This window comes from Colletotrichum godetiae (genome assembly GCF_030913485.1).
Source record: "Colletotrichum godetiae strain CBS 193.32 chromosome Unknown BDP55scaffold_43, whole genome shotgun sequence".
Taxonomy (NCBI): domain Eukaryota; kingdom Fungi; phylum Ascomycota; class Sordariomycetes; order Glomerellales; family Glomerellaceae; genus Colletotrichum; species Colletotrichum godetiae.
Window position 1 is genome coordinate 178,244 of NW_026851291.1, and position 13,938 is coordinate 192,181.

General features: G+C 47.3%; 5 protein-coding genes and 1 non-coding gene across 6 annotated transcripts; 1 reads left to right on the plus strand and 5 right to left on the minus strand.

Moving 5' to 3' along the window:
• Window positions 1–427: 427 nt before the first annotated feature.
• On the minus strand, window positions 428–533 carry BDP55DRAFT_t264. Its single transcript has one exon. It is a non-coding gene; the product is annotated as a tRNA-Met (tRNA).
• A 486-nt stretch (window positions 534–1,019) lies between these two features.
• BDP55DRAFT_696549 (uncharacterized protein) lies at window positions 1,020–1,813 on the plus strand (the record flags this gene model as incomplete). The annotated part of the gene is made up of 3 exons (XM_060577584.1): window positions 1,020–1,138; window positions 1,229–1,395; window positions 1,428–1,813. 3 exons carry the CDS (start codon window positions 1,020–1,022, stop codon window positions 1,811–1,813), a joined length of 672 nt encoding a protein of 223 aa, XP_060425838.1.
• A 254-nt stretch (window positions 1,814–2,067) lies between these two features.
• On the minus strand, window positions 2,068–3,626 carry BDP55DRAFT_752186 (general substrate transporter; the record flags this gene model as incomplete). Its single annotated transcript, XM_060580657.1, has 5 exons — window positions 2,068–2,373; window positions 2,436–2,750; window positions 2,810–3,284; window positions 3,335–3,482; window positions 3,548–3,626. Coding segments are annotated over 5 exons (1,323 nt in total), but the record flags the coding sequence as incomplete, so codon positions are not given.
• A 5,785-nt stretch (window positions 3,627–9,411) lies between these two features.
• BDP55DRAFT_674957 (uncharacterized protein) lies at window positions 9,412–10,074 on the minus strand (the record flags this gene model as incomplete). The annotated part of the gene is made up of 3 exons (XM_060575701.1): window positions 9,818–10,074; window positions 9,638–9,753; window positions 9,412–9,585 (listed from the first exon to the last, which is right to left on the minus strand). Coding segments are annotated over exons 1-3 (386 nt in total), but the record flags the coding sequence as incomplete, so codon positions are not given.
• A 1,158-nt stretch (window positions 10,075–11,232) lies between these two features.
• Window positions 11,233–12,178, minus strand: BDP55DRAFT_674959 (chaperonin 10-like protein). Its single transcript, XM_060575702.1, has 4 exons — window positions 11,942–12,178; window positions 11,460–11,893; window positions 11,372–11,425; window positions 11,233–11,313 (listed from the first exon to the last, which is right to left on the minus strand). Exons 1-2 carry the CDS (start codon window positions 12,081–12,083, stop codon window positions 11,460–11,462), a joined length of 576 nt encoding a protein of 191 aa, XP_060425841.1. The 5' UTR covers window positions 12,084–12,178; the 3' UTR covers window positions 11,233–11,313; window positions 11,372–11,425.
• Window positions 12,179–12,233: 55 nt separating this feature from the next.
• Window positions 12,234–13,810, minus strand: BDP55DRAFT_771421 (uncharacterized protein). Its single transcript, XM_060581107.1, has 4 exons — window positions 13,537–13,810; window positions 13,405–13,479; window positions 12,939–13,329; window positions 12,234–12,878 (listed from the first exon to the last, which is right to left on the minus strand). The coding sequence occupies exons 1-4, from the start codon at window positions 13,742–13,744 to the stop codon at window positions 12,395–12,397; spliced, it is 1,158 nt and encodes a 385-aa protein (XP_060425842.1). The 5' UTR covers window positions 13,745–13,810; the 3' UTR covers window positions 12,234–12,394.
• Window positions 13,811–13,938: the final 128 nt, after the last annotated feature.

Sequence of the window (13,938 nt, forward strand, 5' to 3'; positions counted from 1 at the left end):
GACCCAGGAAAGGGCAGGCAATGACGATGGACGGATCTGCTTGTAGGCGAAGGTGTGTCGGAGGCGTAGGAAATGTGGAGGGATGGAGGGGTTTGGCAGTCGGAGCAGTCGCAGTCGCACCGTGACAATGGAAGAGGAAAGGTTACACGCGGGGGCGGGAGGCATCCGGTGCCTGTCTTCCTCCTGCCTTACCTCATCAGGCTCCCGTCAACTGGGGAGGGAACCCCTGCGGTTCGACGGTCATTAGAAAAGGCATGATCCGAAAATGTCCCGACGGCACGTGTTGGCGTCACTCGTCAGGGATCCTTCAGGACAAGAGAATCGCGTTGCGCTAGCTCTCCCAATCACAAAGACAAAACAAAATGACAGTTCAAAAACGACATATAACGTCGTAGGCATCCAACAAAGGATCCTGAGGCAAAATAATTGTCCCTGGCAAGGCTCGAACTTGCGACCTTTGGATATCCCTAGATAGTCTAGCGTCATATGTATGTTATATGAGACCAACGCTCTACCGACTGAGCCACAGAGACTAATTGATTGTGGCTGAGCAGAGCAGTATGTTCACCATGAAGGGTCAACGAATTCCAGGTCTGAGCAACTCAGTCGTAGTCGTTCTACCATACCTTATCGAATGATCAACTTTCTGTCTTGATTTACTCATCTTAGACCACTCTCAGTTTTTGCTGAATCGAAATCCAGTACAAGCGCTCTCTCGCTTATTGCGGGTTTGGATGTCTTGGTCGGACTAATCGGACATGTCGGTGCAAGCATTTGTCAGGTCGTCAGACGGAATAGGCTACAGATAGGCTATGGCATCGCCAGAGACCCCTTAGACGACCGAAGACCCGGTTACTGTGACTCAAGCTTGGAAATCCTAGCTATAGTTCATCGTGGTATATAAGTAAGTAATTTGGCATTTCTTGGCATTTTCTTTTCCAGTTCACTGCAAGAGAATCGTCTACCATACCACAATAACTCTACTGCTTACTACGGAAACCACCCAATTCACCACAGAAATGACTACCACTGTCGAGCCCTCTTTCTCCATCACCCACATCACCACTGCCTCAGCCATACTGGACATAAATGGCGTTATTTTCCTCACGGATCCCGTCTTCTCCCCGGCTGGCACTGAGTGGGACATGGGCCCGATGGTGCTCAAAAACACAAAAGGCCCAGCCCTTTAACTGGAAGACCTCCCTGTCATTGACGCCGTACTTCTAAGTCATGAAGACCACCCTGATAACTTGGACGAACTCGGCCGGCGTCTCCTCGATGGCCGCAAGGTTCTCATGACACAAGACGGAGCCCAGAAACTTGCACCCCGCCCTGGTGTCCAGGCTCTCAAGCCAGGGGAAACCACGATCCTTGCTATTGGAGGGCAGGGATTGAGTTTACTGGAGTACTGTGTCAGCATCCTCCAGGTGAAGAAGTCACAGGCTTTGTGTTGAGGACAGCAAGCTTCGGGGAAACAAATGGCTTGCCCAACGTTATCTACATCTCCGGCGACACAGTCTACCTCGAGGAGATCCCAAAATTGCTCAAGAAATACCACGTCTCCGTTGCGATCCTCAACGTTGGTGCAGTAGAGGTTGCAATCACAGATCATCCTTTGCTGGTCACCATGGACGGGAAACAGGCAGCGCTGCTGTTTCGCGAGATCGGTGCGGATGTGTTGGTGTCGATGCATTACGAATCTTGGGCACACTTCGCGGAAAATGGAGACCAGCTCAGGGCTGTTCTTGAAGAGGAGGGTATTGCTGACAAGGTACGCTGGCTAAAGCCTGGAGTCGAGACGAAGATACTTTAAGTATTCAGTAATAGCCTCTCATTACTAAGTACATGTACCAAATGGCCTTTAAGTTCTATGGCCTGCCTGCTTGATGTTAGCTGCCACCTTTGATGGCGAATAATCTGCAACTTGTGATGCTATGAGCCTAGATACGCCAAGTTTTCGGGTATCAACACCAAAGGTCATCTGAAAAGGAGAGCTATGATCCTCGTCTGAGGCTCGTTCTCCTCTTGAGTCTTGTGGAAAGTGAATGGACCTCAAAGTATCTTTGCCTACTCCTTATGATCATTGTCCACCTTAGCTGGAGCCACACCCGTTTCAGGGTCAACAACGCCATGGCCCATATGTGCCGAGTGAACGAGGGAAGGATTCTCGGCCTTGATCTTAGCAAACTCTTTCTCAGCGTCCCATGCCCAGATACTCTCGCTGGCAAAGACAAGATCCATTTCCTCCAAGGTGCGTTGGTTCGATTCCGGGTAGAGTGCCCAAACAGCGACGAGGGATATGAAGTTGACCGCGCCAAAGAGGTACAGCGTCTTTTCGTTGAGCTTTTCGAAGATTGTAGGGAGAAGAAGCACCTGTACACGGTCTTAGGAGTTGAAACAAAAGAGCTGAAGAGGGTTAAATGTCGTGCACCCACCGTCCATCCATTGCCTATCGACCATCCAACAACACCCCAAGCGTTGCCCTTGGCACGTACTTGCAGGGGGAAAATTTCCGCGGGATATAACCAGGGGACCGTCAACCAAGTCGCACCAAATACCGCAGTATATAGGAAGACGAAGAAGGTAGCGGCACCACCCAGTCCTGAACGGTTGCCGGGATCAGCATTGAGAGTTGCTCTTGCTAAGCCTCCGGCGCAGAACATGCATATCCCCTGCGCAACAGCACCCCAGTACAGTGTCCAACGTCGACCAATGCGGTCTATAGTGAACACGCAAATCAACGTCGCAAACTAGACGATGTCAGCTTCTCCAACCCACAACATGCGAAGGTAGCATTTGCTTTACTTACCATATAAGTGATGTTATTCACACCGCTCACCCAAAGACGCTGCTCCGAACTGATGCCAGCGATCGAGAAGATCGTAGGCCCGTAGATCGTGATTCCCGCAATCCCTACCCACTCTTGGAGAATCTGAAGCCAGATAACAAGTTGAACACGACGACCAGTGTGCAATTTGCCCGAGCCTATTCCAAAGAGCATGGCAAAGTAGCTCTGCTGCTTGGCGGTGTCGTCTTCCAGGTTTCTAATGCTGATGATTTCCTGCAACTCTGCCTCTGCGGCCTTTCCATCCTCACCCTCGGTTCCGCGGAGTCTACCCAGGATGAACCTAGCCTCCTCTTCTCGGCCTACCTTGACTAGCCATCGTGGGGACTCCGGCATGAACCAGATCATGACGAAGAGGGCGATCAGAGGGATGATTTGGAATGCAATTGGAAACCTCCAGACGAAGGATGATGTCGGGTCCTTGTACTTCGACGTGCCGCTATCACCGGGTTAGATACTAGTAGTCTTGACCAGGTGTTCGTGACTTACAATTGTAGCCAGTATGCGACAACAACACCAAAGATGTTAAGAGTAAATTCTATGGCGACAAACTTGCCCCTAGATGTATGAGAAGCTACCTCTGTTGCCCACACTGGGGTGATGGCGTTCAACATGCCGGTGCCAATGCCGTTCAAGACTCGTGCTTTGATTCACGTTGAGGTCAGCGTCCTCCTTTCAGGGCTGATGGCTGTGCCCACGTACCACAAAACATCCAATCCGCATTCTGCGCAGCGGATTGAAGAGCTGCGGTGCAGATAGACCAAATACATGCGACGGCAATATGTTGTTGTTGTTGTTGTTGTATTTAACGCCGTGGCGGCCGGGCTAGAGCCCTTACCGCAGACCTCCCGAAGGGTATATGGCGTGGAGGGCCGTAAGCTAAGGCTACCTACTCTACAGTACATCGTCTCTTTATATCGTCCTCTAAATCATACCTTATGGCTACTATATATTCTATCTATCCCTGGTTCCTGCTGGTGCCCTAGTTTCATTCTTTCCTAAATCGTCCTTTGGAATCGGGAGGTTTTTTGTAGTCCGTATTTATATTTATATAGGTGTAGATGCTGTTATTATAGATAGATCTTTTAGAAGAAGTCCGTTATACGGAGAAAGGCCTTAAAGCCTTGTGGGTCGGTGATTAATCTCTTGAAGTAGGCCTTAAGAGATCTTATAGGGCCTATGGGCTCGGGTATATTACGAGAGTAGAGGGTCGGCTACCGTTGCCTCTTCGCTAGTGTTAGTCGATAGTAGATCAGGTGGTCTACGTCTTTTACCTCTCTATAAAAGTATATTATTAGAGCGTTATTATAGTTAAAACGTTAGTAATATTGCTCGAAGTCCCCGTAATCCGATCGTACTACTAGTAGGTGATGTAGTATAGCCTACGGTAAGGCTAGTTTAGGAGGGCTAGATAAAGCTGCTTTAAGCCCTAAGTCTATGTACCGTAGCCTTTGCTCTTTATATCATTATCTTCTATGGTGGCCCTATAGTTTTTTTTTTATAAGCTGCTTGATACCTACTAGTGTTACTATTTGACTTATCTGCGCCGGTAGTGTTATTCCTTTTTTAGCTAGCTGGTCTACGGCCTTGTTTTTTTTAATGCCCTAGTGTTCTAGAGATTAGTACGTCCGTATATTAAAAATCCTAGCTACTTCTTGGATTTTAAGGAACGCCTTTTATAACGAGTCCGGCGCCTTACTATGGATACCTTGTATAATGCTAGTGTTGTTAATATATATGTAGATTAGATGATTGCGATTGGTGAGTAGAGCCCTTCTAAGGCCGGCTTGCGCTCTTTTGACCTCGGTGTTGAATATTTTTGCTAGTCCGAGTCGGCTATACCTTTATGCTATGCGTTTAGAGTCTTGGTAGATGATAAAGCTGTACCCCACGGCTCTATTTGTCGCCCTGGAGCTATCCGAGAAGACGATTATATGGCTTTCCGGTACTATCTTTAGCTAGCGCTTAAAATCTTTTATAGCCTTTTTTTTATATTGAACTATTATTTGATCCTATGAGCTTGGTAGGTACTGTGATTGGAGGAATGCTGGTCTTCTGTATCTTAGTAGAAGTTTAGCTGTCTATTATAGTTTCGTTTATTATTGTCCTTATTAAGAGAGCCGTACGATTAGTGGGTATTGGCGATCGATCCTTTATAGTTGGATTACGGCCCGTAAATGGATGCCCTTTAGAGCGACTTTGGCTGACGGTAAGCTGGCGTTTTAGAGGAGGCTGCTGGTTAGTATTGTCCTCTAGATAGGTAGAACGGCCTTTGCTGCCGCTGTAATGACGCTATCGATCTTCTGTACGAGCCCCTTCTGGCCTATGTTGATGGGTCTTTTTTGGAGAGGCGGATTTATGTCTGTCTCTACTTGGCGTTTTGAAGCCGGCTTTGTGATACTTATGTACTATGTTTTGGCGTTAAAGAGTGCGATCGGTAGTATGTAGGAGACGACGGCTTTTTATATGGCGGCCGCTAGTAGTCTTTTTTTTATGTTTGTAAGTTACTTTAGGTGTTGAGCTGTTTTTTTTATTGTAATTATTTTTGTGTTAATGTGGTGCCGGAAGGATAGTTTTTTGTTAAACTAGATACTTAGCTAGCGTACAGGTTTTATTAAGGCCTTGACTATTAAATCCCCCGCTCTGACCTTTAGTAGCTCCGCTGGCTGGCCGTGCTTTTTAGTAAAGTAGATAACTTTATATTTGTTTAGGTTAAAGGAGACCTTGTTCTCCGAACCCTATTTGAGAATGCTGGCTGCGCTTTGGTTAAGTATTATGACGTTGCTTTCTAGGGAGGGGCTTATGGCCAGAGTGGCGATATTATCTGTATACCTGAATTGCGTATCCGGGTCGTCTTTAAGTATTTTTGTAATATAGAGTAGAAAGACAATAGGAGATAGAGGCGACCTTTGTAGTAGCCTGTATGATAGAGGAAAGTATTCTGTTATACTTTTTTTTAATCGGACTCTGGCGATGCGGATATAGTAGAAGCTGAAGATAAGTTTAACTAAGCTGTGTGGCTATTCTTGCTGATGTAGTCTAATAATGAGCTGGTTCCGAAGGATGGAGTTGAACGCCCTTTTTATGTCTATAGTTAGAAGTGTTGCTGTGAGCCCTTTTAGGAGGGCCGTTTTGATATTGTGGGCGAGGTAGGTTGTTAGATCGATGGTTAACCTGCCTTGTAGGGCTCTGATTTGTTACGGACTGATGATGTGCTCGATAATCGTTAGGGACGCTATCCTTCTGGTTATTAGTCTTTTGAGTCCTTTGCTTAGGTACGAGAGGAGTGCGATTGGATACTAGGACCTGGGTTTGGAGGTATTTCTGCCGGCCTTCTGGATTATGACTATTTTAGTTCTACGGAAAGGTAGAGGAAAGTGGCCGGCCCGTATATAGGACTGGAATAGTTGCCTAACTGGCTCCGAGATAATGCCCTAGTAGGCCTGGAGGAAGTGCGTAGTGATCCCGTCTATATTAAGGGTCGTTGTTTTTGTTAAGGTGGCCGTCTTTATTTCTTTTCCGTTAATATTATCCTACTAAGTAATCGCTCGCCTTGGGACGATAAGTATATTAAACGGGTTACCTAGTGTATTATCTTTTGTATTAAACCTATCGAGAAGGGCTTTCTAGAGCGCTTAGGCCTTTTTATTAGTATCTTTAATCGTTTGGTTATTTATAATTAATGGGGGTGCTCTAGTCAGTAGGCTTGCCTTCTGCTAACCTATGACTTGATAGAGGTCCCGGTTTAAAGCGACTCTATTAATCTTTCCGGCTTAATATACTCGTTTAGCCTTCTTTATAATATTTAGGAATGCTTTCCGCTCTTTTATTAGAGAAGGATTTACGTTCTGCTCTATTTTCTAGGTTTATAGGTTACGGGTAGTACGGTACGTTCTATAGGCCTCTATATATTCTTTTATCTACTAAGCTGTACCTTTTTCTTATTTTCTTTTCTTTTTACTGACCGCCTTAATGGCTTGGGAGAAGAGCTTGACGATATGACTTGCTTGCCCGTTTAGGTCTGTCGGAGTAGGTTGATTCCCTAGATTAGGTATTATAGCTAGCCCCCCTTTAATCAGGTCTCTTAGCTAAGGTAGTGCCGAGTTGGGTATTAATAGTGGCCGTGGCTGCGGGTAGCCCTTTCCCTATGATATTAGGTATTTAAATAGTAGTATGACGGCTACGATAGCCTTGTGGTTAGCTCCCGGGTGTAACTGTGGGCTGACCTACGCGTGTATAAAAGGGATATTAAAGAAAGCTAGGTCTAGGACATGTCCGTAATCCTAGGTTACTATCCTAACTTTATTAATAAAAGAGAGATTATAGCCGTCTGCCTAGCCTACGATATTATTTCCCTGGTTCCCGTTCCTTATCCTGGGCTCCTAAGAGTAGTGATATACGTTAAAGTTACCTATAATTAAAGCTCGTTCTAGGGGTTTAAGTTCTAATAATATCCTTATTATACGGCTGTGGGGGTTACGGGGTTATCTATATATATTAACGATAGTCGTTATTTTATTAATTACTAGTTATAATATATCTTTTATATGGACAGGCCTCTATTACTCTACCGTTATCCTTATCTTTTTACGTATATAGGTTAATACTCTTAGTCTAGTTCTTTTGCTATTTTAGAAGTCGATCGGGACGAAAGAGTCGAAACCCGGGTATATGTTTAGTTATATATTTCCGTCCTTCTAGCCCGTCTAGGGTTCTTAGATAAGGACTATATCTATCTAAGCCTCCTAATAGAGCTGTAGGAAAGCTATATATGCCGGGGAGATCTTTCCGACGTTACCCTATATAATACGTAATATCTGTAGGGTCGCCGCTTTCGGTTTATGTCTCTGAGTCGAGTTTGAGGTAGGTGTAGGTATTTACGACGTTATAGTTTAGCTTCTATGCTGCCTGTTAGCTCCTGCTTGGCATGGGTAGTATAGGATGGTCGATGGAGGTGTTGTTGGGGGAGTCTTTGCCCTTGCCTTTGTCCGCCTTGTCTTTATCTATGTTGCTGCTATTAGTGCTTCCGTTATTGAGGTAAATAATCGAGTTTGCGGAGGGCGTTTTTATGCGTGCGTGTTTGGCGCTGGGTTGCTGGTTCTGGCTAGTGGAGGTAGGGACGCCTGTTATTTCCTGGCTATTGTCGGATCGAGTAGCCTTGTATAGAGTGTCCGATGTTTTTTGGCCGGCCTTCCGGATCCGAGCCCGTTCTTTTTGACCGGGAAGGGAGATGACGCTATTTATGGCCGAGGGCTTTACTGGGTAGTTTGTGTAGCTGGTTTAGAAGGGGCCGTAGTAGTTGGTATATTAGGGCTTGGCTATGTAGGGTCCTGTTTTGTGTGAATCGGAAGGTCTTCTGTAGTTACTATAGATCGGTCGTTATCTATAGAACTGGTTAGAGTGGTAGCCCTGGTAGCCGGGGTCGTGTTGGATGAGCGTCCTTTGTTTTTTAACGGGCAGAGATCTGCCGCTTTGGTTAAAAAGCTTGAAGGGCGTGACCTCTGATGTGAATGATATGAGCCAAGATATTTCGTTCGTGACTAGGTTAGGCCTAAGGCGGGACGGTCAAGTAAGAATAGGCTTTTATTCTGTCTATACGAAGACCTCATCTTTAACGAGTATAGCTAGGTCTAGGACGTCCCTATTAATGCTATGTAATTTTGTTAGGTATTATGGTATAATGTAAGTGTACTATTTAATAGGCGTCTTGACCTGGTAGGCGCCGAGGTATTCCGCTAGCTTTACCTTATTTATAAATAGTTTTTCTTATATTTGCTTATTTTACGGCTTTAAAGAGTAACCTATATTAATATAGTAGATATAGGGAAGGTCTGTTAGCCCTAGGCTAACGGCCTTATAAACGATCTGTCGTATAGCGAACGGTACGATCTTCTAAGCGGCCGCTAAGCTTTCTTCCGGGATATAGGCAAAAATACAGAGGTCCTCCTTCGGCTACGCCTACGGCTAATCCTCGGCGGGGAGTATGGCCTTTAGGCGGGTAGAGCTCTAGCAGCTCTAGCTACTCCAGGTCGCCGTAATAATATTGCCCGCTATTAGTATAACGATAGCTACCTAACTCCGGGCCGCTATTGGGCTTATTTTGTAATTGATTAGTTTTTTGAGGGTTTGAATAATATAGGTAGTGGCTTTTTTTACGATCTGCTTTTTAGAATTGTTAAAGCTGGCGATAATGTTATTGACGGACTATATAATGGTTAAAAAGATGTCTTTCTATGCCTTATACTGTCTAGCTTTTTCTATAAGGGCTGTTAAGACGGACCTTGTAGTAGATCTATTTAGAGTAGATATGGTAGAGGCTGCGGGCCCCTCGGTCAAGGTAGGGGCGTCGGTGGTGGTATTAAGCTGGTTTTCTGTTAGGCTAGGCCGGGTCGGCTATGCCTCGGCATTACGGCGTTGCTTAGTTCTTGAGGTAGGGTTTGGTTCTGGAGGTGTCCTGGAGCCTGATTCGGGGTCGGCTTGGTTGGCCGATATTAGTCCGGTGCCCGACGGCGGCTGTGAGGCTATTGTGGATGCGGGCTCCGGTAAGGGGAGGTGAAGAGTTTTCGGCTGTTAGTAATTTGGTGGTAGGCTCACTTATTCACTAACAGCAGATGCCAAGAAAAATTAGGCGAGAGGGAAGTTGATGCGACGGCAATAGTCTTGAGTCGTCCGTATCTGTCACCGAACCAGCCGCCTATCAAGCACCCCGCGAGCGTCCCGGGAAGGTAGTAAACGGCAACCTGAAACACTGTGAGATCAGTGGGCATGAGAACGATTTATCCGGATGCTCACGATGCCTCCTTGCAACAATGGCTTATCAACCACCACAATTCTTTGCTGCTCGTCCCAGTGACCAAATCCCATTAGTTCAGCATAATTACGTGCAGTGTTAACGCCGCCCATTAAACCTGCGACACATGTTATCAAATCTGACTCCTTGCTTCTCTCAGCGCTTGATCGGAAACTACTCACCCTGGTCATAGCCGAAGAAGAACACGCTCAAAGAAGCCACAAAGCAAACTGCGTTGAGCAGCGAACTCTTGTAGAGCTTGTTGGCGGCATTGTACTTCGCAAGGGGACCTGTTGGACTTGACATTTTGGTCTAGTGTCTTGTTTCTCTTCTAAAAGTTGTAAATACAAGCATGCTGCTTCAATGTCTAAGGTAGAACAGAAGATCGGCAGAAGAAATCTAAAGGGGACCTTTTGTTCCGGGGAGGTCACAGAGGTAGTACTTATGTAAGATCCAAATCTAGATTCTTAATCCCGAGGATCCATTGCATCGTTCTGTGTTACCTCCCCCACCATCCCTCCTCCAAGTTTCCTCTCCCCACACCCCACGTTTTGAACCGCACGTATCCCGTCGACTCTACGGGAACAACAAAACCCGGCAGGTGACATCACTCCAACATCCGCCAGCGCCTTTACGCAGTAGGTAGTCAACTCACCTCCAACGTCGGCTCCGCATACGTCCGACGCCCTCTAAGCCGACTCCCGGCAGGATACCTACCGAAAAGTTGCAAAGAAAGCTCGGGGCGTTGACCGGTTTGTCGCCGAGGGTTGCAGGAAAGCTTACATTGGGGGTGGGGACTTGCATGTTTTCCGCCCAACGACTGATCCGCCCGGAGAGGGACTGAGCGCAGTGAGCGGCTGTAAACGGGATTATCATTGCTTTTTGTGGCATGATCAAGTGACGTCGAGTGAGGAGCCAACCCAGGTTACACCAAAAAGACAAAGCCGCGACGGACAGAACGCCGAATCGCTCCCTGGCATCGCACGATGCTATTGTCGAGTAATGCTCTTAGTACGTTATACGCCAGGCTGATGACTCGAACTTGATGTGCACCGTCACCTTGCATGCTCGTGGCCTAAATCCTAGGACTGGATCTTGAAGGATCGCTCCGCATTGCTTCCGTCTCCATGACTCAAACCCTCCCGATCATCTGTGCCGTAATCCTCGGGCCCGCTCCGAGCCTCTGATCTATCCCTCCGGAACCGGAGGCGACGAAGATCATGGGTACTTATAATTGACCGCATTCACAGTGCCGGTAGGATTGGATTCCTGCAAAGCAAAGGATCCTACTTGCCTTGAAGATGTAAGCTGGTTAGGGACACTGTTGTGGAATTGGCTGTTGGTGGCATGATGCATCCTCATGCTTAACTCTTTTGATGATTTCTCTGTGGACTATTTCGGACTCATGACAAGCATCATGTATTCTGTATTCATTCTTTTCAAGTACAAGTACGATGTTGATGTCTTTAAGAAAGTTGTCAATCAGGGTATGGTGTACAGGCGTCCGTTCACATTTTCGGTGCCCAACAACTCAAGTCCCTTTCCGACATCCTCAAACGGAATCTCCTTCATGAACGGCCTTATCGACCCCGATCCGATCAAGTCCAGAACCTCTCTGAACTCTTGAATGCTGGCGCTCGTTGAGCCTTTGAGCGAGACATTCTACGTAACAATCGCGGTAGTTGTAATCTGCATGCTCTGGGCTGCAAGTCCAACTAACACCACGCATCCGCCAGGCCTCACTGAGGATATCGCAGCCTCAACCGTCTTCTGGGTTCCTGCAAAGTCTAGTATGACATTGAAAGTTTCGTCCGAAAATGCTTTCTAATCCGTGGCACAGGCTATAGCGCCGTATTCCTCGGCCTGTTCAAACTTGTCCACGTTGATATCGACTCCAAAAACCCTGGCACCACGGTGTGCCACAATCGCCAGCCCGTTCAACCCTAGACCATCTAGACCAATAACACCAACCATGTGCGATTCGCATACCCTACCCTCAGCGACGATGGCGTGGTAGGCAGTTGCAACGGAGTCGGTAGCTACAGCAGCTTCAGCGAAGTCAACCTGACCTGGTATCTTGACAACATTTTTGCCTGGTGCAAGTGCATATTCAGCGTACCTGCCGTCGCAGCCGACGCCGAGTGCCTCCTCAAAATTTCTCTCTTGGAACGGATGGCCCACGCAGGATACGGCAACCCGGTCGCCGACTTTGAATGATGTGGTTGAAGAGTCGCCTAGCTCGGTAATGATATCGGAGACTTCATGGCCCAACGTCACGGGCAGCGCGCAAATTCACGCTGCGCCACCGCCGTGGAGGACATGGGTGTCGGAGTGGCAGAGCCCGGCGGCTTTGACGCGGATAAGGACCTGTTTAGGGCCCAGAGAGGGGATTGGGACGTCTCGGAAGACAAGGCCTTTGTCGGGGCCGAGGAGACGAAAGGCTTTCATGTTAGGCCAAGGTATTGTGTAAAGAAAGGCATGAGCAAATGAAACTTGCTGAACACCTAGACATTGTCTATTTTCTCTAGCATCGTTAATTTGGGATGCGTCAGTGATAGAAAGTAATGAGATGACATATTACTGGTATCAATAAGTTGAGTGCAGCCCAATTTATATATCTGAATAACATGAGAGGACTAGACAGACGAATGCATATAAAACTACGAGAGCTGACTTTGCTGATATTGCAAAATCTTCATTCGCCAAACACTAGTTGAGATTCCAAGTTCCGATGACCTCCCCTTCAACGATATTCCAGCTTACAGCATAGTAGAGCTGCTACCGATGCTTGTACTGGCATCAATGTCAGCGCTCAGAACATCTCTAAACTCTCCTAGCGACAAACGTCTCTTTGAATCACAAGATTTAATGCCCTCGGGGTTCCGCTGAAGTAAGCCCGCCTTGACCTGGCCGGACGCATGCTCCTGATCAAGTGTCGCCACAGCGCTTTTCCAGTCCCTTGGAGCATCGAATGCCTCAGACCCAACTCTGCCAGTCTCACTAAAGGAGAACATGACGGTCGTATCGCAGCCATTGCTAACCGCGTTCCCGCAAACTTCATAAGACAAGAAGTATCCCCTGGCAATCAAATGACTGGCAATGGCGGCAACGCCGGCGGCGACGCTCGAGCAGGTGGCGGTAAGTGGCCACTTCACGGAACCAATCCATTCGGCTCCCGCGGTGACTCCATCGCCAGCTGGAGCATCCCAGTCGATAGACCCGACGAGTCCGGGCAGCTTTTCACTAATTTCGTTGTGGTTAGAGAACTTCCGTCAATATCGACAAAGGTCAGTAGGCTCTTACATCAGCGACTGTAACTCATGTGGGCTCTCGGCTACAGTCTTCGATCCTGTCATTTGAAGACCTTGCCATTGTCGCTTTTGGGCAGCGCGCCAGGCCATCACGTCAGCTTGGCCTGTGTTGGAGATGGTTGCAAGTTTTCCATTAATGTCGACATGGATGCTAGCTGTACGATCGCTGATCCCGGCATGAAAGCTGAGGTCTACTTCGAAGATTTCAGCTTCTCTGGCAATGATCTCAATATTCAGATCTTTATCGACTTGATGGTTGACGATGCCGATGAACAATCTCGGAATAGGAGACGAGAGGCAGCTTCCGCCAATGCCGGTTGCAACAGACCCAGCATTAGCCATCATGGATGACTGGTTCAGGGTAGATAAACCGTGACTAAGTTCTGTTGATAGAAATTTAGTCATGATGACGTGTACTCATAGAGACTTAACTGATTGGGGGCAGGTTTGGTACTTACCCCCTGGAAAATGTGATGTACGCAGGTGAAGCCCCTCCAAGCTCGGACATGAAGGAGACGAGACCTTCACGGTATCTACAAGGCAGAAGCTGAGTTAGCAGAAGTCGACTCGGTCTTCTAGGTGTCACAAACAAGTTGAATCCGAATCGCTCTCGAGCTTGAGAGTGATTAGGCGATTTCCTCGACAAGCAAAGACCCAAACGTCGACCTCAGTTCCCAGAACATCTTGCGTGTTGGCAACTGAGCCGTTGGTATACAGCTCAGGAGAAGCCCAGATTGCGATGTGATTCTCTGGCTTATTGTGATCTATACGGAGGGTGATCGCATATGTCGAGGACATGATGAAGACTTCCACGAGGAGTGGCACTTTTCAGTGTGTAGTTGTGGCAGGGAAAATTGAAGGGGGTGGCCTGTTGCAAATAGAAGACGGGTTAGGTTGAGCGAATCTCCGGATTATATACTTTAATGGCCATTTTTGCTGCATCTTGGGTCTAGAAACGTCGCAGACCTTCCCCGTGGGATACGGAAACCTGT

What these genes read in the sequence shown, in the direction of transcription:
- BDP55DRAFT_674959 (XM_060575702.1), bottom strand. Translation starts at nt 12,083, where the DNA reads ATGAAAGCCTTTCGTCTCCTCGGCCCCGACAAAGGCCTTGTCTTCCGA. An exon ending in CACCCATGTCCTCCACGGCG is followed by an intron (nt 11,894 to 11,941) that starts GTGGCGCAGCGT and finishes TGGGCCATGAAG; the next exon opens with TCTCCGATATCATTACCGAG.
- BDP55DRAFT_771421 (XM_060581107.1), bottom strand. Translation starts at nt 13,744, where the DNA reads ATGTCCTCGACATATGCGATCACCCTCCGTATAGATCACAATAAGCCA. An exon ending in TACATCACATTTTCCAGGGG is followed by an intron (nt 13,330 to 13,404) that starts GTAAGTACCAAA and finishes TTCTATCAACAG; the next exon opens with AACTTAGTCACGGTTTATCT. An exon ending in CATGAGTTACAGTCGCTGAT is followed by an intron (nt 12,879 to 12,938) that starts GTAAGAGCCTAC and finishes CAACGAAATTAG; the next exon opens with TGAAAAGCTGCCCGGACTCG.